Source organism: Malaya genurostris, chromosome 1 (genome assembly GCF_030247185.1).
Source record: "Malaya genurostris strain Urasoe2022 chromosome 1, Malgen_1.1, whole genome shotgun sequence".
NCBI classification, from domain to species: domain Eukaryota; kingdom Metazoa; phylum Arthropoda; class Insecta; order Diptera; family Culicidae; genus Malaya; species Malaya genurostris.
In genome coordinates this window covers 143,450,710-143,474,379 of record NC_080570.1, presented here as the reverse complement: position 1 = coordinate 143,474,379, position 23,670 = coordinate 143,450,710, and the positions used below count along the sequence as shown (strand labels likewise).

At 39.1% G+C, this 23,670-nt stretch overlaps 2 protein-coding genes across 10 annotated transcripts in view; both read left to right on the top strand.

Moving 5' to 3' along the window:
- Window positions 1-17,733, top strand: part of LOC131426012 (signal transducer and transcription activator) — a 102,707-nt gene extending 84,974 nt beyond the window's left edge. For 6 of the 9 annotated variants that reach the window (XM_058588397.1, XM_058588403.1, XM_058588399.1 and 3 more), the window contains 5 exons: window positions 91-214; window positions 291-414; window positions 3,106-3,595; window positions 3,653-3,998; window positions 9,239-17,733. In XM_058588397.1, coding sequence (XP_058444380.1) covers window positions 91-214; window positions 291-414; window positions 3,106-3,595; window positions 3,653-3,998; window positions 9,239-9,719 — 1,565 coding nt within the window. In that variant the 3' untranslated portion in view covers window positions 9,720-17,733. Of the gene's footprint in view, window positions 1-90; window positions 215-290; window positions 415-3,105; window positions 3,596-3,652; window positions 4,003-8,144 lie in introns of those variants that run through there. The other 3 variants (XM_058588404.1, XM_058588405.1, XM_058588406.1) reach the window with 3 other exon arrangements.
- Window positions 17,734-20,799: 3,066 nt separating this feature from the next.
- On the top strand, window positions 20,800-21,950 carry LOC131426011 (splicing regulator SDE2). The gene is made up of 2 exons (XM_058588396.1): window positions 20,800-21,080; window positions 21,147-21,950. Exons 1-2 carry the CDS (start codon window positions 20,985-20,987, stop codon window positions 21,873-21,875), a joined length of 825 nt encoding a protein of 274 aa, XP_058444379.1. The 5' UTR covers window positions 20,800-20,984; the 3' UTR covers window positions 21,876-21,950.
- The last annotated feature ends 1,720 nt before the right edge of the window (window positions 21,951-23,670 follow it).

Below are 23,670 nucleotides of genomic sequence, written 5' to 3'. Positions count from 1 at the left end.
AACGCCTGCTAAGGAGTAGTTACAAACCTAATTGTTTGTGTTTGCTAATTGTTTTCCATTCTTGCTTTCCACTCACTCTGGGACACGCAGAAGCACAGGCACAGGCCACGCAGCAGTCCAACAAAGCGTCGGAGCAGTCGTGCGGGGAAATAATGAACAATACAGGAAACTTAGAGTACAATGAAACTACAAAGCAGTTATCGGTTAGTTTTAGGTGAGTTTCGTTTGCGGGATAAGTTGGAATGCGAAAAAAATTAAAAATAATAATCATGATGGCTTGATGCTTTCAGAAATATGCAACTGAAGAAAATCAAACGAGCAGAGAAGAAAGGCACGGAAAGTGTGATGGATGAAAAGTTTGCCCTGCTATTCCAGTCCAGTTTCGCCGTTGGCCATGGTGATTTAGTCTTCTCGGTAAGTAGGAGTGTTCGTTGCCCGGTTCGGTTAGTAGATGCAGCGAACGGGGGCAATGCATGCACTGAGGTAATCTCTAGATGTCTCGAAACGACATTATCCCCATTTTTTTAACGATATCAAACTAACTAGAGATTATAAGAAGAAAAAGTACGGGTGTGTAATGTCAGAGACATAACTGGATGTCGTGAATACGAAAAAAACTGACACGATTTCTTTATACTTTCGAATTCGAATTGATAGCTGATCGATTGTGTGAATTGTGAAACTTTTGCCGTCGACTATCTCATTTCGGATTTGTTGTACAGGTTTCATTTCTACCTTTTAGAAAGACCAAAATTGTGGAATTCTCTACGATATTTAGCATAGTTCGGAACATTTTTCTCGAACGATTTTCGCACAGCGAAAAGAGCACGAAGCAAATCAAATTATTTTGGACTTTCACTAAGCTGATGATTTTTACCTTCGATTTGCAAAGAAGTAATCTTAATAGTTCTTTAGATAAAATTTAGAGCCATTAGAACGGCTGATTTTTTACAATGTTATCCATTTTTCGTTTTTCGTTTTCTTTCTCCAATGCAAACGACCAGAAGCTCTGTTTTATGATGCAATCGCTCTTGCTTGAGTTGAAACTAGCTTTGCGTACAAACCGCAAGACATTCGCTCGCAGTGCCAAATGATGCGAAACTGGTTTAATGTGTTCTCTCGCCTTGACGACCGGAAGGCAAATGAGAACTACAACCTGAGCGTTTGTGGTTTTTAACCACGCAGAAGGTGCGCTCTCCGATGCCCGCTGTTTGAATGCGTCTTCTCGCCTTGATGTCTGCTTCCATTATCGATTTGCGACCATACTTTGCTCTTTATACTCATCCAGTTGCACATGTGCGTCATCCGAGTGCGAAAAAGATAAGCAAGCGTGATGATATTTCCTCATTGTTGTCAATTGTTTGACTGGCATGGAGAAGTAATTTTGTTGTTGCGTTTAGTACAACTCGAGATATCTACGAGTAAGTTGTACCCCAATTTTGAAAAGCCGCAGCATAGTAAAGTAAAACGTATTTACTTCAAAAACAACACACTCCTTTATTTGACTAGTTGCCACTTAAGCGATACCGAACTAACAGGCTAGATTCAATTGATAAGAAGCACCTCAAGACGCCCAATTGTTCTCGTTCCTTTAGGTTTATAATTTGTGAGGCTCAAACCAGAATACTGCAGTGCTATGCTAGAAAAAATACAACAGACATGAGCGACTTCCCCGCCAACAAAATTTTTTTTGTGGCCAGGGCTTATGTCTCCAAGAGAAGTAAAGGAAATGTCCTCCGCAAAAGGAGTTAACACATGGATCAATAAGTCCCGAGACTAAAGCAGAGATGGCGCTCGCAGTGAACCAGTAACCACGTCTTTTTAGAGTACTAACCTTTGCTTGAAACGGGTCAAAATTTTAAGTCGATCCGACCAGAAACAGCTGAGTTATCGAGGTTGGAGTAAAGTCGTTTTGTAGTTTGTTTAAAAAATGGAAAAAACCGAGTTTCGTGTTTTGATAAAACATTGTTTTTTAATGGGTAAAAACACCGTGCAAGCGAAACAATGGATTGAAAAATGTTATTCGAACTCTTGTCCATCAAAAGCAACGATTTGTCGGTGGTTCGCCGAGTTCAAACGTGGTCGTACCGACACAAATGACGCGGAACGCTCGGGTAGACCTGTGGAAGCCGTTACACCGGAAAATGTGAATGAAGTGACAAAACTTATAATGAAAGATCGTAAAGTGAAGCTCCGTGAGATTGCTGATATGACACAAATATCATATTGAAGTGTATTTACTATCCTTCATGAAAAATTGAGCATGAAAAAGGTTTTTTCCAAGTCGGTGCCGCGATTGCTGCAATGCACCCTGCCACAAGTCGATGAAAACAATGGCGAAATTGAACGAATTGGGCTTTGATCTGCTTCCCCACAACCCATACTCACCCGATTCAGCCCCCAGTGACTACTGGCTCTTTGCTGATTTAAAAAAAATGCTCCAGGGAAAAAGATTTGGCTCAAATGAGGAGGTCATCGCTGAAACTGAAGCTTATTTTGAAGTGAAAGATAAATTTTTTTATAAACATTGTATTGAAAAATTGGAAAAACGTTAGAACCATTGTATCATCCTAAAAGGTGATTATGTTGAAGAATAAAAAAAAATTTGCAAAAAATATGTTGTTTCCATTGTTAGTCTCGGGACTTATTGATCCATGTGTTAACTAATATTAGCTGGCTAGTTCGCTAGTAAATTCCTGATTTAGCAAACGATTTTATGCTGCGGACAAAACACAAGTTTTCTTTACAAGTTGAGTATGAACTTAATCCCTAAAAGAAAGAGTGTCTAGAGAGTGAATTTGACCTGAATTTGGTTTTTACTTCAGAGATGAAGTGAGTAGGTAGCCTAAATTGTCCTCTGTCCAGTAGAAAATTTTAAGTTTATTTCTTTTAAACGATTCTTAGACCGAATTGTCATTTTTATGTCTAGATATTAGGAGAGCTTAGCTTTGTCGAACGAATCTTGAAATATTTTTTTTCTTGCTAAATCCGACCCCTCGGGTTCGGTTTTGGGTTCAAATATAATTATAATGTAACTTTTCTGAAGAACTACTTTTACGAGGCATGCTTGAATTTGTATTCATTTGCTTCGCACTTTCCCCACAGGTCTGGACGATCTCACTTCCGGTGGTCGTGATTGTGCACGGCAATCAGGAACCGCAGTCGTGGGCCACCATCACCTGGGACAATGCATTCGCCGATATCAATCGGGTACCGTTCCACGTGCCGGATAAGGTCTCGTGGAATCTGCTGGCGGAAGCACTGAACACAAAGTTCCGCGCCTCGACCGGCCGACCGATGACACCCGAAAATATGCACTTCCTGTGTGAGAAGGCATTCCGGGCGAGTTTGCAGTATCCGGTGTCGAACGATCTGACGATCACGTGGTCCCAGTTCTGTAAGGAACCGCTACCCGACCGGACGTTCACCTTCTGGGAGTGGTTCTACGCGGCCATGAAAGTAACCCGGGAACATTTGCGGGGACCGTGGAACGATGGTAGCATAGTCGGGTTCATCCACAAATCCAAGGCGGAAGATTATCTGCTCAAGTGTGCGAGGGGAACGTTTCTGCTTCGATTCTCGGATAGTGAATTGGGTAAGTGTGGGTTTTCGTAGTTTGGGTTGAATTTTGTTCGAATCCCTTTGATTTCAGGTGGCATTACGATTGCCTGGGTAAACGAGAGCAACGACGGACAGCCGCAGATTCTACACATTCAGCCATTCACAGCGAAAGACTTTGCCACTCGGTCACTGTCGGATCGCATACGTGACTTCGAGGACCTGTTCTATCTGTACCCGAACAAACCGAAGAACGAGGCGTTCGATCGGTACACGACACCACCCGGACAGCCCCGCAACCGCAATTATATCCCCTCGGAAGTGCGGGCCGTGCTGGTGCCCGGACCGAACAACAACAACGCCATCAGCTATCCAAATACGCCCAACTCGTACAACCACCTGCAGTCGCCCGATACTTCACGAGATACCCCCACCAGCGGGTAAGTACTGCCCCGATGGGTTCGATGTTTGTGTTTGGTGGTTATTTGTTTGGTTTACCCTTTTCCTCCATAAAGAAAGCCATTCATCCTATCTGTCATCCCTAGTTTAGTAGGAGATTTCGTTGGATTGAGCTACCAACATAACAGCTTTAAGCTTTTCACAGTGCTATTTTACGTGCTTGGTTACTTTATTGGAATTCATTGCTGGAATTCAGTGCTACGTTGGTGATTCGAGAACTAATTTCATGTGGTTTTGCTACCACATTTTATTTCAAGGAAAATTGATAGTCATGACTAAACATCAAATTTGTTTGGACTGGATCGTAGAATAAAATTAAAAGACTCTTCCTTCAACTGAAATTATGTATTTACATGTTATTACCTATTATATTTTTATATCTTCAATGTTAATACTTACTCGTCGAACCCTATAAGTGATGCCAAACACTCTGCTAAAACCTTTTAAGGTCAATACAGAAAGCATTCATTCACTCTAGGAAAAACTATGAACCCCGCTGATTGTAGTTCCTTGCCACATTGGGTGAGATACTATAGAATATCCTTCAAATTTAGTTCCCCATACACATTGGGTGAGATACTATAGAATATCCTTCAAATTTAGTTCCCCATACACAGATTCAATCATGAATGAAGAACCAAAAACCCAAATACGTGGTTGCGTTAATGCGTGACAGTTACATATCAGATGATATGAAGTACCGTAATCACATTTACACAAATTGCACGGATAATACTCAGCACGCTGAATAGTTAGTAGTCGTGTGAGTCTTTTATTCGTCGCATCAGCTCTAATTCCAGTAATACTAGAATTGCCGGATAATTTTTACTTTTCGATGCATCAAACTTTGCCGCACTGTCGTCCGAGATAGTTAATGGCTGACAATTTCTTGCATTCGAATTTTCAACGGTGGGTGGAATCTTCATCATCCATTTTATGTGGACCTGTCAATAGTTACATCATCATCCTGCATTTGAATGTCGGTTATTTGAGTGATTTACGTACCCATCTCAACAAGCCGTACCGAACGCGATTTGCATTGCAGAACAAACAAACGAACCGTAATCGTCAGTGTTCAAGGAAGCTTCACAACAATTCAAATAATATGAAGGATGTGAAATCCTCGCTCGCCGAAGGTCGGCTTTGCGGCAAATACTACCTTCCTTTAGTTTAATGGTGCACATCCGGTCTTCGGAACATGACCGAACGAATTGTAGCTTTCCAGGATACTCGATCTTGAGCTGCCGCTCTCCAATCGCTCTGTACTTCCGCTGCGCGTGCATCCTCCGCACTCGATGACTTCTTTCTAGTTTTCTGCTGAACGTCACGTAGGCTATTCTCTCTTCCGGTATTTTAGCTACATGTCCAGCCCACTGTAGTCTGCCATGTTTTATAAGCCTTCGGAAGGCTGCCTTCCAATGTCCACATCTTTCTATACTTGGTACAGCTCATGATTAATGAGTCTCAGCCATTCTCCATTCTCTTCTTTGCCGCCGAGTATTGAGCGCAGGATTCTTCTAAAAGACGCCGAGTAGTCACTCGCACATCTGTTTCCATCGACGACCATGCTTCGTGGCCATTATAAGACGACAGGTAGTATCAACGACTTGCATAGAGCAAGTTTTGTGCGTGTTTGCAAGCTGCAAGACTTCAGCTGATTACGCAGCCCGTAGAAAGCCCTATTAGTAGCTGCAACACCCCTTTTTATATATGAACTATATATAAACTCGTCAACAATCTCATATAGTACCCCATCAATCTCCACCTCGGATCCTAAACCGTTTGAGCTACCTAGTTCTCAACCAGCCACCATGTACTTAGTCTTGGTAGAGTTTATCGTCAACCCTATTCTCGCAGCTTCTTTCTTGAAGGGCACAAATGCCTCTTCCACAGCTCTACGATCCACACCAATAATATCAATGTCGTCCGCAAAACCAAGAAGCATGTGATACTTATTGATGATGGTTCCGTTTCTTTGCACAATAATTTCTGTCTATGGCTTCAATTAGTCAGTCTAACCACAGGAGTCTACAGCCATCCAAGTAGTGATGTCAATGTGTTTAACAAATTTATCGATTGTTTGACAAAGTGATCACCAAGTAGCAATTCGCCTACAGAGGCGTTTCGAGCAGCCCAGCAATCACTGAAGAGCCCTTGGGTTTGAGCTCTTGCATACAATGGTAATTCATGTATGCAAAACCGTACGCGACGGTGATTTTTGGCGATTTTTTGCTTATATGTTTTACACAACTTTTTATTAAAAATATTATACTAGCTTGGATGTCTGTTCTCTGTGGCCTAACTGTGACAAATCTTCAAATAACTAGGGGAACGTTCCACTTGAGCCAATTAGTTCTGATTCCTGAACTATGACAGAGAGTTGTGAGCTCCGAAAGGACAGCGCCAACAAATGTTCCGTTTATGACACGACAGTTACGGCACGGAAGTACACCTTGACTTGCGAACTCTCGTTTTAGTGGCCTTTTACGAAATGGAACAGCAAATCAGTGGATCTATTTTTGGTTATTCTGTGTTATTTTTAGCCAGTTTCTAACCGCTACCGTGACTACACGGCTATCTACGTTACTCGGAAACGGAAGTTGAATTGAAGGTCAATTTCCATTTTTGGGTGAGCAGTCACAAAATTTTCCAACAAAATAAAAGAGGACGTAACTTCATTATTCAATTGAAGAGCATACACTCTTACCAGCCGCAAAAACTACCCGAAATCAACTAAAGTGCATCAAGTCAAAGTTTTAGTAAAAAACGACCTAATTTTGAGTAGCTCATAAAAGAGTCCGACAATGAGCGATTTTTTCTTAGAAAAAAATGATAAACTCGATTTTCAGTGTAGATTAAATGTGACATATGTGATGGACGGAACTCAATTCATCTATCGATCCATTCTTTCACATTTATATAAGGTGAGAAACGTTTATCATTAAGTACGTTTCCCATCGATGCATACCTGTTGTAATCTGATGGCAGCAGGCCTGGCGAGTAAGTTGCATGAGTAAGAGCTTCCCAGTTGCACGACTCAACCAAAGCTTTGGGGGCTCTAGTGCGATGTGATAGTTGAGTGCGACTTCTTATTCTTAGAGTTTTTGGCATATAGAACAGTTCAAAACGGCCAACTGTTGTTGGTATCGTTCACCGTTAACCATTTCACAAGGTTTTAGAAGTTCATACCAGATAACTCCACGCTGATCCATGCTTTCTTTCCGGAGCGACCTGGCTTTGCGGCCGGTATGGCATTGCCACCGCGATCACACAAGTTTTTTCTTTAAATAGATTTTTTAATTTTAAGGTCATTCACCTCTTCGGGGCAGAAAAGCTTTCAGACCATATGTGCGGGGTTGGGGATCAACACAAGTTCTTGTTCGCTTGAGATTTAGTAAATAAACATTTTTTCACCGGCAGTAAAAATTCGATGCAAAAAACGGCGGGTGGGTAATGTCACAGACATAACTGGAGCACGATTATCGTTTGTATTAATTGATTTATTGTGTGAACTCTGTAATTTCTATTGCTAATTCTTAGGGAATATTCAAATGGTTCTGAAAAGAACCGATCTGTATAATTCTCCCGCTGTTTACAACTCTGGAGTACTTTTTGGCATAATTTATTTAGGAACTGAAATCGGATTCAAAAACTAAATTCGGAGTCTGGGACTGGCTCCGATTTCAGTTGCCAAATTCAGTTTCGGAGTCCAGATCGAGAATTCAGTCAATTATAAACTTCATATCGGCTCAAGAATCACCAACAAAGCTAGTTAACGCACCTTGATTCATTAATCATGTTTTCATGTCATATTTTTAATTTATACATACTGGAGAAAATAGTAAAATATTAAACATTCCCTCCGTTATCTCTATGGCTCAATGTTTTGTGTTTCTGAACATCTTCTACCGTGGAAAAAATCTGCAATCCCAGTCTAATATAAGCCAATACCGTTCCCACAATCCAACGTTGCACGATAGTAGTTAGTAGTTGCCGTCTAACATTTAGGTAAACGTTGTAAATTTAGAACAAAACGCGCTAATAACAACAATCAACGTATGTTTTTTTTTCTTTCTTCTTTCCGATCCGTCTCCTTTTTTTCTTTGTACATTACCAACAACCTGCAGCTATCAAAATAGCACCATAATGCATCTCTAGTCACTGAATCTGCACTACTAATTCCACCACCTGCTGGAAATCCTTTTAGCAAAGCTAGCTTTATACTAACCGTAGTAGAACCTCGTGAAAACCATGGTAAAGTGCGGCGACTAGAGCTAAGCTAGCTCTAGCTAGAGACAGAAGTTCCTAGAAAACTGAAATGTACTGTGGAACAAAGTAGGCGAGAAAGCAGACAAAGAAGACCACGAAAACAATTACAGGGTGAATAGATAAATTTCTCTAGTCTAATTAAAAGAAAATGTTTACCGAGTATAGGAAAATGTGAAAATTTGTTTTTAGCAAAGATGATGTTGAATAACGTTACTAACCAGTAATCCCTTTGATAGATAATGTTATTTGTCCCTTATATTATACTACTGGCACGTTTTTACAAAAAGAGGAAAGTACTATGCAACAAGTGCAACACAGCCCAAGCGGGAGGAACGGGTTTAGTCAAGTGAGATTGGTAGAGTAAATTTGAAACTGACCGACCAGGATGGTAATGGAGTAAATTGTTGATTTCCAACGATTGCGGAATGATTTGATTTCATTTGTTTAAGCTCCTTGAATGAAGCTATAGAATTGTTGCCGTTGAGCCCCAGAGAATAATACCGAAAGGACAAACTAAATTGGCATGTGTTGGCTGGCAGTTCACTTGCATTCGTTCCCGTAATGTGTTCGTCTGTTGTTTCATTCGTCCTAGGGGATGCGTGTGTACTGTTCGTCTATCGTTTGCTCATTCCGGCCAAGGTTCATTCATTTTCACCTGACACATATTCAGATCAGTTTTTCATTCAATCCGCATCCACCGCCTCTAGTGCATTTGTTGAGTGCCGCTACGACTGCTGTTGCTGCTGCTGCTGCCACTGCTGCCTAAGTTCACCTCATTAAAAAATCGCTACAAGCTACTACCATCGAATCGCCCAGTAAAACCCGTAAAACCGTAGGTGCGATTTGTGTGTGTGAGAGTGTGTATTTTGTACCATTTTCCTTTAAGCTTCGTTCGATACTTCAGTTACTGATATGCTTATTACTTATCGTCCTTGTGAACCTACGACGCCAGGGTGACCGATGTGACCTACCGCGAACGGAGTGTACCCCGGCCGAACGTTCTTGAGGGGTTCCGCTACGGAATGATTGAGTCAGCGAACACAAACGTGGGCAGCCCGGTGAGCAGCGGGGGCACTGTCTATGCCTGTATCGGATCGCCTGCCTTCTCGGACACCTCTTCGCAGGGGTCGGCCAAGAAATTTCCACGCGTCACGAGTCCTTTGCAGACGGTTCCTGCCAGTGTGGAACAGTTCAACGGTAGTGGCGCGGTCGTCGGCGGCGTCGTTGAATCCAGTAACGATGACCAACCAATGAGAGACAGTAACAGCAGCAGCTCGCTAACGATGCGCACCTCGGCCAACGATGAAACTATTCAGAGGTTGGTCGAAAGCATGCTGTCCGATTACCAGGGAGGTCCCGTAGACGATGATTCCATCGATCAGTTGAACAGCAATCTATTCAATGGTGGCAATGGAAGCTCCGACGATCAGTGAGATCTAGATGTGTGCTTGTGTGTGAGTGTTTGTTGTGTTTAGCAGACCTCGCTGCCGCGGTGCAAGAGAGCTTTCTCTTGAATTGCCGGGGCGTCAAGTGGTTGCATTGGAAACGAACCTGACAGGCAGTTGTTTATTTTGTAGGTTAATTTGTCAAACCTCGTTAGTTTTGCTAACTTTGAAACTTGCTGTTCGAGTTTTTTGCTGTAATTAGCTCAGTCGATGAAACTGAGAAGCGATTTGACTATTGATAAAACGTGTATGCTTGTTTATGGTCTCCATAGAATAGAAGCCTAACAAATCTCGATTTTCGATACAACTTCGAAACACCCCTGCTGGAATCCAGATAATTTACGTGGAATCCTCAACAGTGTTGTATTTTCCTAACCGAGAAGTGTGATATTTTTTGTTGACGTAGGATTACGTTAAAACCAAACATACTGAAGCTAGCAAGCTGACCCATCGTGAACTGAAAAAAAAATATGCACCACTTGTCCCGCTTAAGAGCTGATTGTAACTTGTGTATTTATTATTTTCTAAGATTGCTGGACACACCGCACCAAATCGGATTTATCAAATCGCAAAATTTCTTAAAGCCATATAACTGTGATGTATGAAAAATTTACTGAAATTGAAACAACCAACACAAGAAAGCGGGTCCTAAAAACAACACTGGCCCCTCTATCCGTCTGTTGCCTCTCGGAAGGCAATCGGTCCTATCGAACGGATTAGTGAATTGAAGTGTTATTAATATACATAGGTTAGTGATTATTTTCTTTTGTTCCTTTGTTTTTGCTGTGCATTGAACTCAATAAAAGATACTATTATTTGAACATCCTTTAGTTTTGTTCTTGCTGTTAAGTACGTAGATAATTTGAGTTTGTTTCTTGTTTTGTTTTCTGCTACCAATTTGCACCACTGTTGTTAACCGCTGTCGAAGTTATCAATTCAGGTAATTACAACAAAAGGCGGGTTGGTAATGTCAGAGACACAACTGGAGGTATGGAGGACATTAATACGAATAAAATTGAAATGCTTATTTCACACTTCTTTCACACTTCCGACTATCAATAATCGTTCGTATTCTACTGAGGTCGTTTTTACGCGGGGAATACGTACCGCGTAACTTTTAACATCTGCAAAAACAACCCGCGTGATTTCGAAAATCGGCGTAGAAAAAAAGGTGCAAAACTGAAGAATTTGTTTTGATGCCAAATGTCTTAGAAATGCATGAGTTGACTTAAAAAAAATCGGGATAACACCAGATCTCGACGTTTCATGCATCTCTAATACTAAACAAGAATACCGGAAACGTTGAAAATTCGCCTAGAAAAACCGCGTAAATTCAGAAGCCGCTTGAAAAAACCGCATTAAAAAAGTCAAGTAGAAAATAACAATTTTGTAACCTATTCTTTTCGTAGATTTACAAACTTAGTGCAGGAACACTTGAATTAGGACCAGAATTTCAGAGCTGGCTCAGAGCTCTTGTTCAGTAGTACTTGACCTGAATTCGGAACTTTGAACCTGAATTCCGGACTAGGAAATGAATTGTAGCTCTGGAATTAGGACCATACCTGAATTCTGGACTTGAGCTTTGACAAGTAGACTTCGATTCGGGATCGATATTCTGGGCCTGGTTTCGCGACTTCAACTTTGACCGGGATCCTAGAGCTGAGGCCTAAATTTGAATCTAGATTCTAAACCTGAATTGATGACTTGAATTTTGATCGACAGCTTCAACTACTTGAGACTTTAGTAAAATGGCGGACCTTTGACCGTTTGTAACTTATACCATTCCAGAATTGATGTCGCATAGTGACAAGAAGCCAAATCAGGCCAAAACTGAACTGGAGAACCGTGGCTTCTGGTAGAAGGTACCAACCGCTTTCTACAGACATATTTTCACTGACACATTCTTATTATAGGCATATGACCTGTCAAATCACATACGTCTTTGTGAATTCTGAGGCTCGTTCGTTGTTCGGAAATGCTTGGTAACGACGTAGGACATTGTGTATGCCTACGTCAACAGTTCGAAAAACTTCATAGGGTATTCTGTTGGGTTTTCTTTTAAATTCTGCTAATAACTGATAAAGAATTGATTGAAAAATAAAGAGGAACGCACGATTGAAATATGTCCTGGATGAACGTCAGTCTATTTTGTTTTATTTTTTGTCGAACTGTTTTGGACAGATAGGTTTCACTTCAATACCAGATCTCGTTGCGTACAAAATCCTCAGATCTGACCAGTCCGTTATCTCGTTAGAATTTATGCTTTCACCGCGAAAATTTCTCCTCCAATGGCTTGACTTCCCGTCCGTAGAGGGCATGTTGCAATTATAATATCACAAAAGACAACGATAACCGCTAGAGCAGAAGAAACTGTAGGACATCAGATTGATGTTATTCTATTCGTTTTCCCGTCAAACAGGGCGTCAAGTGAGCCCGAATGTTTCCTATTATAGTGAATGATATTGTGGCAGATTTTCGCTGTCCATAGAGGACAATTTTTTTACTGTTAGATAGAGATTAGCTATTGGTAAGGATAAGTGATAACATTTCTGTTTGCTCAAGGCTCGAACAAAACAATGGAATCTAAATGTGATGTATAGTGTGTAAGTCTATAAAATCAAGAAACATATTGTTCTATTCTGATCTGTCTAGCAACTATTTCTTTTGAATCGATGTTGGAAAAAAACAAGCAAATTATAATTGTTATCTACTTCCCATGTAGGAAAATTAAAAATATATGCGATTACAAATCGTCAGTAAGTTTATCCTATCTTAGGATGGCGAATAAGTGGAGACGAAGGACAATTGCAGGAGACGTCAAAGCAAGATTAGTCGAATGGCACTTGTATTGTTTATTTGATTGTATATAGTTTCACAATTTCAATTTGATTGTAGTGACATTTCTACTGTATTTCGTTTGCATGTATACTGTTAAATACGAGTTGAACAATTGTATGTAAATTGTGACTTTGAACACAGCTCGTTTTGAGTGTATTTTACTTGCATTTTCCTACCTCAGAGAACAAAGAGCAGAATTTCTCAATATCAAGAGTTCCGCTTAGAAAGCTTCTAGGAAGTTATCTAACAGAACTCCGATATTGGGTAGAAAGTATTGAAAATTGCCTAATTTTTTGGTTCAGTGTACCCGATGTCTACACGGTTAAATAAAACAACTTTAAAATAAAACGTTAATTCAAAGAGGTATAAAATACTTTTGATTTCCTTTTGAGTAGGATTTTTAATATCAAATCTTCATCAGTATAAGTTTAGAACATAAATCATTTAATATTTGGACGCCAAAAAAAAAAAGAATTATTTGATTTGAATTATTATTAAACAAACAGAATCTGTCATTGGCTCATTTGAAATGTTGACGTCGAGCTTCCAATGCTGTCAAAATACCTACACGGAACCGCAAAACAACCGAATTTAAAGTACATTCCACCCAATTTGGGGGTTCCGTTCAATAACCTAATTTTAGTTAACGCAAGCCACGTGCAAAAAAAACTTAGAGATGAGTTATATTTACTCTACAGTTGAGTCGTATTGACTCAATTTTAGGTTGATACGGTTTACTCAATTTTAGCCTATTGAACAAAACTCTCGCTGTTGAGTGGTTTTGCTCTATGTATTTAGACAACAATGGCAGGAGCGAGTGAAAGAAAAGATTCAAAAGAACTGAAAATTAAGTAAAATGAAGTCAAATGATAGGTATTTTTTATTTTTAAATTAGAATTTCCATCGATGTATTTAAATGTTTCGCTTGAGTTGCCTCTGTGCTAAAATAATAATATATTTGGTAGTTGATTCCACACAGTAGTTGAATAAACCTTGAATTTCGTTTACAGAATTTGATTACATAGCCTCAATATCTGAATATAGTTTAGTGTTAAAGAAGTTTACGGTTTCCCACTTGTACGCGGCGGGCAAATTTCCCCCCAGACGGCTGGCTATGTCTGCCAGCCATTTTTGCAACAATGCAACAACCGTTTCCGGCAGAGAATTTCGCCTAGCGATTATTCACGGTTCTGTTTCTGTCGGATTCTTGCCATACAAGATTGACAGAACCGTTTTGAATCGATTCTACGTTTTTAGCGTCTTGGTTTTATTTTTTCAATAAAAAGTACAATAAGCACAGCAATAAGAGTTATTGCCCTTCATATATACTAATTATGAAAAATGTTATTGCCAATAACACTGCTTTCTCACTACCAAACATACCCATATTCCAATTAAATCCTTAAGATTCGTTTTTTGTATGTACATGCGGGATTGACGAATATAAAATGAAGTTGAATAAAAAAAAAAAAGAAAAAAGAAATAAGAGAGAAATGATCAAGAAAGGAAGGCGAGATAATGACGCAATTTCGCCTGGACAATTTTGACAGCAACCGGAATGCAGTCAGCCTTTTGACGGTTGTTAGAATTCCTCACAAGCGGGTTACTTTTCACGCAAAAGTTTTACGAATGCGAAAGTTTCAATCATTCCGATAGATTGTTTAAGGAAATATTTCATTGTTTGTGATTAGAATAAATGAAAGAGGAAACATTTCAAGACCTGCTAGTGTCAAGAGATTCTAGATCCGACAACTAGGAGCGCTACAGTAAAATAAACACTGTGTCCCGATATTAAATGACTCTTGCTTTATATACTACGATATTATGGCTAAATGGAAGTTAAATTTCTGTATCTTGTGTAGTTTGATTGAACGGATTTTATTTTGCTTAGTAGTGATAGGAATAATAGTTCAGTAAAGTTTGTATGCAAGTATTCAAACTAGCATTATTTAGTAAAAAGTGTTCATATTTTTTACAGCTCAGTTTTGTGTAGAATTTAATTTTTAATTTTGATTTTGGAGTGCCTAGTAACAAAGTAGTTTGCATTAACCTTAAGCTTAAACAATAGAATCTTACTAACTAAAGCACCAACTCCCTCACTTCTTCCCGTCTACCCATTTACCTTGGACAACAACCACCCAACGATTATAAGAACATCATATTTGGTTTTCTCTGTTTCTGATTTGTTTTCTGTCTCCTAAATATTACATACTTTATTTTTGGAACCGTAATCTCACTCATACAACTCACACATCCATCGCATTCGGCCGGACACAGATACAACCTGGAAACCGATCAGGTAAACCATTTGCCGTATCAACCGCTGGCCGATCTGGAGCTGGAGAACATCGATATGTTTGCGTCGTCGTACACCTGAGCGCCACCTCCCTTCCTGGGATCGACGAAAACCCACAGGCCGTAGCCTCATCAATCGCTGGAACGAAAATCAAACATTACCTGTTTCTTCTACCTTTTTTATAGATACACAGTAGTTTTTATGTCCTGTTAGTTAGTATCGCCTCCTGGACCGTCTAACTGTATGTTGTGCCTTATTTTTTTTTTCTTAGAGTTATTCTTTCTTTCCGAGCCGACTCATTTCGTTCGTTGACACAGCCCTTTTTTATTACTGTTTGGAAGGATCGTGGATGGTGTTGCAAGCCCGATACTGGAAGCATGTAGATGTTACGTTATAATCGTTATTTTTTAAGACCTGATAGTGACCGTGTAGTTTCCATTTCTTCTACACCCGAGAAACAAAAGTGTAAATCCGATAATGTTAGTTCATAACATATGCATTCGATTGTGTGTAAACTGAGGGTAATTAGATGTTACGATTTGTGTTAACTTACTGGTTACGTATTTTCTTTTTCGTATAGTTTATTACTTTTACTTTTTTTTTGTGCCGAATAATAAATGTTTGATTGCAGAAATGAGAGCGGTCTAGAGTAGTAAAGAAATGATAGAACGAAAGTGACAGCCTAAGTCATACATGAGCCAAATGAGTCGACGAGTGTCCACGGTGGTAAATACAGCATAACAAAATAGTATATCGTGATTGTTGGTGGAGATAACGCTAGGTCAGTAAGGCAACGCTATTCAGCTTGCCAGCATCTTTTTCGAATAACTGGTGTATAACAAGCCGATGTGTGGAATTATTTTAAGCATTGCAATCCCTACAACAACGAAGAAACGAAACAAATTCATTCATCGAATAGCGAAAATGAAAAAAAAAATACAAACATGTCAATACTATGGCTCGTGCAAGGATAATTTTCAGTAACTGAAAAAGGTGTGCAATGTGTCGTTAAAAACAAAAAAAAATCTAAAACATTTATTTAAAACAAAATACTTTTGAGGTTTCTCCGTGTTTCTAACGCTAAACGTTTGACGTGCGCCGGCCAATGTCGGCTCACATCCCGATGACACGGAACGAAAACGATCAGATTTTTCCGATATTTATTTGTGCTACATATAGAGTGCGTGTTACACCATTTCTGATCTGAACGTCGATTGTTGTGCTAGAGCAAGCACCAACAGGAACAGGAAAAATGTCTTTTACCGTAATATGTGTCTTAATGATGTAGGAAAATGTACGCCCCATCCCACTAAGAATTTATCACGAGCTGTAATGGTAATGAATAATACAACGAGACCAGAAATAAGCTTTGCTGTAATCATCGTTCTACGTACATTTTTAAATCAAAACGAGTGAGATGGATGTTCTGTGTGAACTTTTTTATCTTATATGGAAAGGAAAAAAAATAAAAGTACGAATTTTAGCTATTCTAAGAATAGTGCCATAAACAGTATCTGCTGGTTTGTTTGACACACAGATTGAAACTAAAGCTTATATGTACAAAAAAACCTATACTCGATAAAAATATCACACGTCTTTGAATCAATGTGCTTTACAAACTTTAGTATCATACCAACGCAATGGTTCTAATTTTTTACACATAGTACTCAATTTCAAGGAAGATAGCTAGGCCAAATTATTGCAACGCAAGAATTTTAAAGATGTTTGGAAAGAGATTTTTTAAATACCTATTTTGATTGAATCTATCTTAGCAGCAGAGAATGGATATTTTTCCCATGACAGAAAGCTGTTAAACCTTTAAAAAAATACATATTTACCCTGCGCAGAATTATATCGGTTTCATAAACGACGTAGATAAAGATATGAACCAACTATCCGGCAGTTTGAGAAATCACAACTGTCGGTGCTGTTGGAAAGAAAAAAATAAACAGGAGCAAGTTGACTTAAGACATTTAGAAGTAAAGAATTTATAAAAGAAACAGTCAATTGAAAGTTGGTTGACCCCAAAGTATTTCACTGAAAGCAGGAACATTTTACGCGTTATTACAAGCGATTACAAATTGCATATATCAGTAAAAGACGATGAAACAATTTGATCACTAAACTACTTTATCAAGCATAAAGAACAAAACATAGTTATTATACTCACACAAAAAGTTTACAGTCGAAGTATACCAATCCGAGCATATAACCATATAAAACCTGTTTGATTATGAAAAAAAAAAACAAATATTAACAAAGGCTAGTATCAGTCAGCGAATGCTACAAATATTTATGAATCGCACCGTATAGCAGGTAACAACGATTCGAGTCTATATATAAATATTTATCCTAACAGTGAAGAACATTTGCAAACAAACAGTCAAATAGAATCAATATACGTCCAAAGAAATCCTTTAATATACAACAGAGATAACCCTAGTAATTGAGGAGCACATTGGGGCACATACAAATACAGAGACTTTGCGATACGTCACGATGCCTTTTAGAATTGAAACTGAAACCAAAATGCGTAGTACGTCCGTGTGATAAGCAGCACAGCACAGGTTGGAGTCGGCACTAGGGGGATAGGCCGCAGTCGTCCCCATGCTGCCGAGATTTGTGACCGACGAACGAAGCAACGCATACCCGCAGACACAGACAAACAGACCGTAGAAGTACAGAACTAAGCGATAATTATTATTAGATGTTGTTGACACAAAAGATATACATAAAGTAATTGAAAACAAGAAAATATTTCAAGCAAAATAATTGAAAAGTGGATAGATCTTCGGAAGGAAAAATAATATCGCGTGCAAAATGTAAGATTATATGTATTGTGCTTAAAAAGTAAAATCTTTAAAGAAACACTGTGCTAGTTGTATGTTTTGTATTTATGTTGGTCCTTGATGACATCGGTTTGTCCAAATCTTTTGGCGGCGACAGTACAATTGAACTATTGCAATTTAGTTTCAAGTTAGTGGACTTTTTGTCGTGAATACGACTTACTTACTATGGGGCGCCTTTTCAAAATTTACCCTGTGCAAGAATTTTATCATGAATATCTCTTGATGTACTTAACCCAACAACATAATGTATTCTACAAACTATCGGAAATATGATCTGGAATTTGTGATTAAATTTTCACCAGCATGGGATAACCATAAATAACTGAGAAACAAAGTGGAAATAATAAGGAAAACTCATCACGTTTGCGTGCCATTTTTCACACCCGGACGATGGTTTTGAGGTAGTCAAGCACATATCAGGTCCGATTATCTACTGAACGAGTGGCCTTTCTGACTACCAGAAATTAATCCCGTACAGCATTTTGATAATTTCTTTCACTGAAATATTCAAATCCGAAATGAAATAATCGATATCAATCAGTTATTTCATAATATTTAATTGTGTGTCAAAATGTTTAATGTAACTAATCTGTACTTTAGTTAAGATGTATCGTTTCAAATTCCAAATTCACACAATCGATCAACTAGTATAAAGAAAGAGTGTCAGTCGTATTCACGACATCCAGTCTGGAATTACACACCCGTACTTTTTTTTATAACGGAAACTTGTCCGAAGCTTCAACTTGCTTGTTTAATTGAAAATCTTCTTACGAACATAGTTAAAAAAAATGTTTGTGGGAGATGCACACATGAAACTTCCGTCCGAGATGTTACCCAAAGTCATCGTCCATCGGTATATATCCTGAGTATCTCGACAAAATCCCTCTATAAGAGTTTTTGTTTGAATATGTAAGTAACATGGGCCGAGAAACGTGTAAACAGAATCGAAAAGCCCAGTTAAAATATGGTCGCTTATATGAAATATAGAGGTGCTGCTTATTCAGAGATGATACTTTCAGCAAGAGCTGTCAAATCGGTAGGAAACATTTTAAATACTTCACCTTTTTAACGATTTCTTATGAAAACGGGCAAATTTATTTGAAAAATCATAGTAGAAATGGAAGAAAAAGTTATTGATATTGATCTTAATTTATTGCGCGAAAAGTAACGTTTATTAAGAATAGAGCATTATACTTGGCTCAAAACCATTGTTGAAATGCCCGGAAATAACAAATGTATCCAAAACAAAAGGTACTCGATCGCTAAATATTATAGTACTCGAGAAATCAACATTATACTTGTTTCTGTTTAAAAAAATGTTGGTCCGTAACCTAAACCTAACCTTACCCAATTCCACACATTTTTGAAGATTTTCCATGTTTTATCGTAGTTAACACTAAAAAAATGAGTAGTAATCACTTTGAAATCGATTTTCTTTTACTCCGCTCTTACTTTTATTGCTGATATCTATTTGTACTAAAAAACAAACGAAAAAATCGTAGCAAATCACTACTACTGATATGATTTTCTTCGGAAGAACACTGTCGTGATTTTTTCTTGCATTTCTGCTATCTTTGTTTATCCTTTTAATTTTTAGGAGAAAAATGCATCCGTTCTTCATGAAATTCGACGAGTAAATCGCGTTATTTTTTCTTTCTGCTTTCAGACTACTTAGATTGAAGTTTGAATATTGTTTAGAATATTATTTGAGTTGTATATGGATTACTAAGCAATTCAATTATAATATTTATTTTGATATATTTTTTTATTTATTTGCTTGTTGGCTGGATTATTCTACCATACCCTCCTTTTTTTATTTTATTTTCCATTGGCAGTTTTGCGATAATGTGCTATCGCTCCTGTGCCAAATCAACAGTTCGATCAGTTTTAGACCACCCTCTCAGCAGGCGGCTCTATTTTGTTGGTCGTTGAGCGCTTGTTGAACGACATACTGCACGAAATATTCGTTAGTTTGCTGGAACGGTTTGTTCTTGTTTTTTCTCTTGCAAAAATATTGTTAAAATTAGGTATTACCTTCATATAGAAAGAAGATTTGTTGTTATTCTACGTGAAGTAGAAGTATTGTACAGGGACGTAGTCTTAGTTTTAAAAAAAATAACTAAAAAACTTCGGAAATTGTCCAGTAAAACTAATCCAACAGGGCTCCAACTCCTCATGTTAAAAATGGCTCAACAATGGACCTCTGTTTGCCGGGTTTGTTGAACGAAAACAATGGGATTCGGTTCAACGGTCTGTTTCAAAATCGGCAAACGAAGGTCCCGTATTGGCCACCCGTTGAACGATTGATTGAACTTTCATTGTACCAATGATCGAACTTATTGGATCAATGAAGGATCACCGTTGAACGTTTTTTCTAAGATGACAGGCATCTGACACCGGTATGTTAGCACCAGTAATTTGAAGGTACGCCGATTACGTTGAGCCCCAAACACTTCGATATTTTGATACTCATCGCGACTCTGCTGTGTTTTAGGCAAACCGACAAGTTATTGTGAGAGAATCGACCCAAAATTCTTTGATTTTCATGTAATAAACCTTAAAATAGTTGCATAACTAATTACTTATTTACGCTGCAATCAGCTGATTATGAAATCCCGATTTCGATCTCATCAAGATGGCGTCGTAACAAGGCGACCGTTTAGACGCATAGTTTTTTCTCGGTGCAGCACTCATTCTGCCATCTGTATGTGGAATAAGAAAAATAGTTCATACTGTAATCATCTAGCATCTTTACATTAATCCGAGCTGTCATTCACGAACAGAGATGCCAGGTCTGCAGACTTGTCTGTAAATCTGCAGATTTGGGGTATAATGCTGCAGACATTTTTTTTTGTGCAGACTTTTACAGACTTTTGAAATTCTCGTAGACTTTTGCAGACTTTTGAAATTCTCGCTGACTTTCGTCTATATTTACAGACTTTTGAAATTTCCGCGACCTTTTTTTTTTTTTGCTCGCCAAGTCAGTTTTGCGTGTCATACTTTATAGAGAAATTGCGGCCAGCAAGACATACTTGCTGACTGCAGATTATTTTTCAGATTTACAGACCCTGTCTGCAGATATTTGAAATTTTTACCTGGCATCTCTGTTCACGAATGACGAATATTTTGTTTGCATCAGAAACGTTTGTAGTTTGTGTATAAAATTTCTCAAGGAGGCCACATAAAGAAACTTTCAATATTTTCCATATTTCGACTTTGAAGCACAAATAAATTAGTTCGACAACGTGTTCATCGTATCTGCAAATCGAAATGTTCGAAATAATACTCGATAATCGGATTCTCCAGGTACAAGGCGGTGGTGACCTTCCCAGTCAAAATATATGTGACTGGATCGAAAGTGAAACGGTAAGATTGATTCCATAAAACATTACCATTTTTAGTTCCATTTAATATTAAACCCATTTCTTTCAGGGTCTCTCGTCATCGGAATATTATCTAACGCAAAATGGCAAACGAATTTCACTGTCGGAATCAGCATCCGCTTCGAACAGCATTCGGCTGAATATCCCGATTCGTTTGCACCATCGATTACCGGGTGGCAAGGGCGGTTTTGGTTCGATGTTGCGAGCTATCGGTGCTCAGATCGAAAAAACTACCAACCGGGAAGCGTGCCGGGATCTGAGCGGTCGTCGCCTCAGGGATATCAACGAGGAAAAGCGGCTAAAGGCATACCTGGACAAGCAGAAGGAAGCCGAACCCGATGAAGCGGCAAAGTTGCAGCGGAAAATCGATAAGCTTTTGGCGAAACCGAAGCATGAATTTCATGACGAGGACTACAATCGGACCAGAAGCGATCTGACGCAGAACGTCGATGAGGCCGTTCAGGAAGGATTTCGCAAGGCAATCCAAGCGGAAAAGGCTGCCACAGAAGCCGGTGTAAAACGAAAGGCTGATGCCGGTCAGAAGAGCAAAGGGATGAAGAAGAAAGCCAAGGGAACACTGTGGTTGGGAACAGACGATTTTGGTTCATCGTCGGACAGTGAATCCGATTCAGATTCCAGTCGTTCGGACTCAGCCAGTGGGTCGTCCACGGGAACGTCGGGTTCGTGCTCAGTAGGCCAGCAGGTAATTGCTTCTGTGAATGAGGTAAACGGTGAGCAAGAAAAGAAATCGGATGCGGTGGTTGCGGCGAGTGTTTAGGGAATCAAAAAATAAGAATTTAAACTATGTACCTTCAAAATAAATTTTGTATTATGGACTACATATGCTACTCAATCTATATTATATATTTGATTAAAATTTATATAAGATGGTAAAATCATTGCTCGTGCGTTGGATCTCTTATATAGTTAAATATTTAGATGACTGCTTCCTTGAACCAAAGACATCATATTAACAAGATATCCAGCTCTCACATTTCCCGAACAAATTATTGGCAAAATCCTTTTTTGCGAGCATGTCGCCCCCAGACGAGCCCGCATCGAATCTTATACATAGAAGTAGGGGAGAAAAATGTCAAATTCGTGCGCGCCAAAATAGCAGGGTTGCGCACCCATACAATTGACATGATATGTTGAATGTGTTGCCGCGCGATGGCGTTGCTGAACTGAAGATTGATTTCGCTCCAAGCTGACAGGGTCTGTTATTACGGAGCCATTACTGCAACTTCTTGAAAGTTTCCAACAAATATAAAATCAATTCGGTAAATCGTAAAATAAAAAGTAACCAAAGAGAAACTGTCATTTGTAGTTAGGCCCTTTTGTCGTGGGAATGTCAACTGTCTTTTCAGATACCTAATGCGACCTTAATGAGAAAACACGACTTCCGGTGAAACTCTCAACGGGTGAGCACGTTGCATCGTGTTAGTCCGGGGAAAATTCGAGTATTTCGCAAGAAAGAAAGGATTTTCAGCCGTACTTTGACGATTCGACGCAGCCACACAGCGAGATTTTCGCTTGTAGTCAAGTGAAAAGAAAGTCCACTGGACTATAAACGAAAATTAACTGGCAATATAGCCTTAGTTGCTGTGCCATCAATTCGGCATCATCTCAAGTGAGGTGACGCCAACCAGAAAGGAAGAAGAAGAAGAAGAATGAGAAAACATGAGCGAAAGTTTTACTCATTAAAGGTTGCTAGTTGTGCTGGTTAACGCTTCCTAAAAAATACAACTCCGTGGAGAATTCGGTGCACAATATCGAAGGATCGTAGAACTTGGATTGTAATTGGTATTCTTGCAAGGCTTACCGAAGTGTTGTGAGTTTCGTATCTGTAAACGATTTACGATGCGTTACTTTTAAAGAAGCAATAGGCGTTAAGAAACGTTACATGCGTTACTTTTTCGTAAGTTATAGGCGTTACGAAGCGTTACATGCATTACCTGGCCCCTCTCGAAATCAGAAACAGAAACGAAAAAAAAGTTTGAGAAATATTATGGGGCTGTTGATCCTGTACATTGCATCGTGAGATAGAGGTTTTGAGAGTTACTTGATAGTCAGAACTCCACTGCCGATAAAGCAGGTCCAATGAAGCAATACCTACTTATTTAGGGCTAGAAACACGAACGCAAGCGCACTTCGAGCGCCAGAGAACAGAATGATTACCCGACAATAGACTGAAGCTAGCACGAGTGTTTCGAATCGGTACGAGTGCTTTGAAGGGCGTCTCAATGGGACGGAAAGGTCTGATGTCGGTTTTCTGGGATCGGGCAGTCACACATCTTATTTAAATACTCCTTAATGACAGTTCCGGTGGAAAGATTTAATGTGTCTGCTAAAAACGCCGATAAAAGACACTGAGGATCAGGTACTTAAGTAATGTTCAGTAACATTTTTTTTTATCAGTGCCCCTCCCGAAACGAAATCTAGGGTACGGACCTGCATATGTTTGCTTCCTTTCTAACTTGTATTGTTTCCATGGCATTTTTCCCGAACTTGTCGACGCTTATTAACGAAGGCTCAATGAAATTACACTATTACTAAGCCTACTGGTTCACGAT

Coding starts and splice junctions, on each gene's coding strand:
- LOC131426011 (XM_058588396.1), top strand. CDS start 20,985: ATGTTCGAAATAATACTCGATAATCGGATTCTCCAGGTACAAGGCGGT. Junction 21,081..21,146: donor ACTGGATCGAAAGTGAAACG/GTAAGATTGATT, acceptor CATTTCTTTCAG/GGTCTCTCGTCATCGGAATA.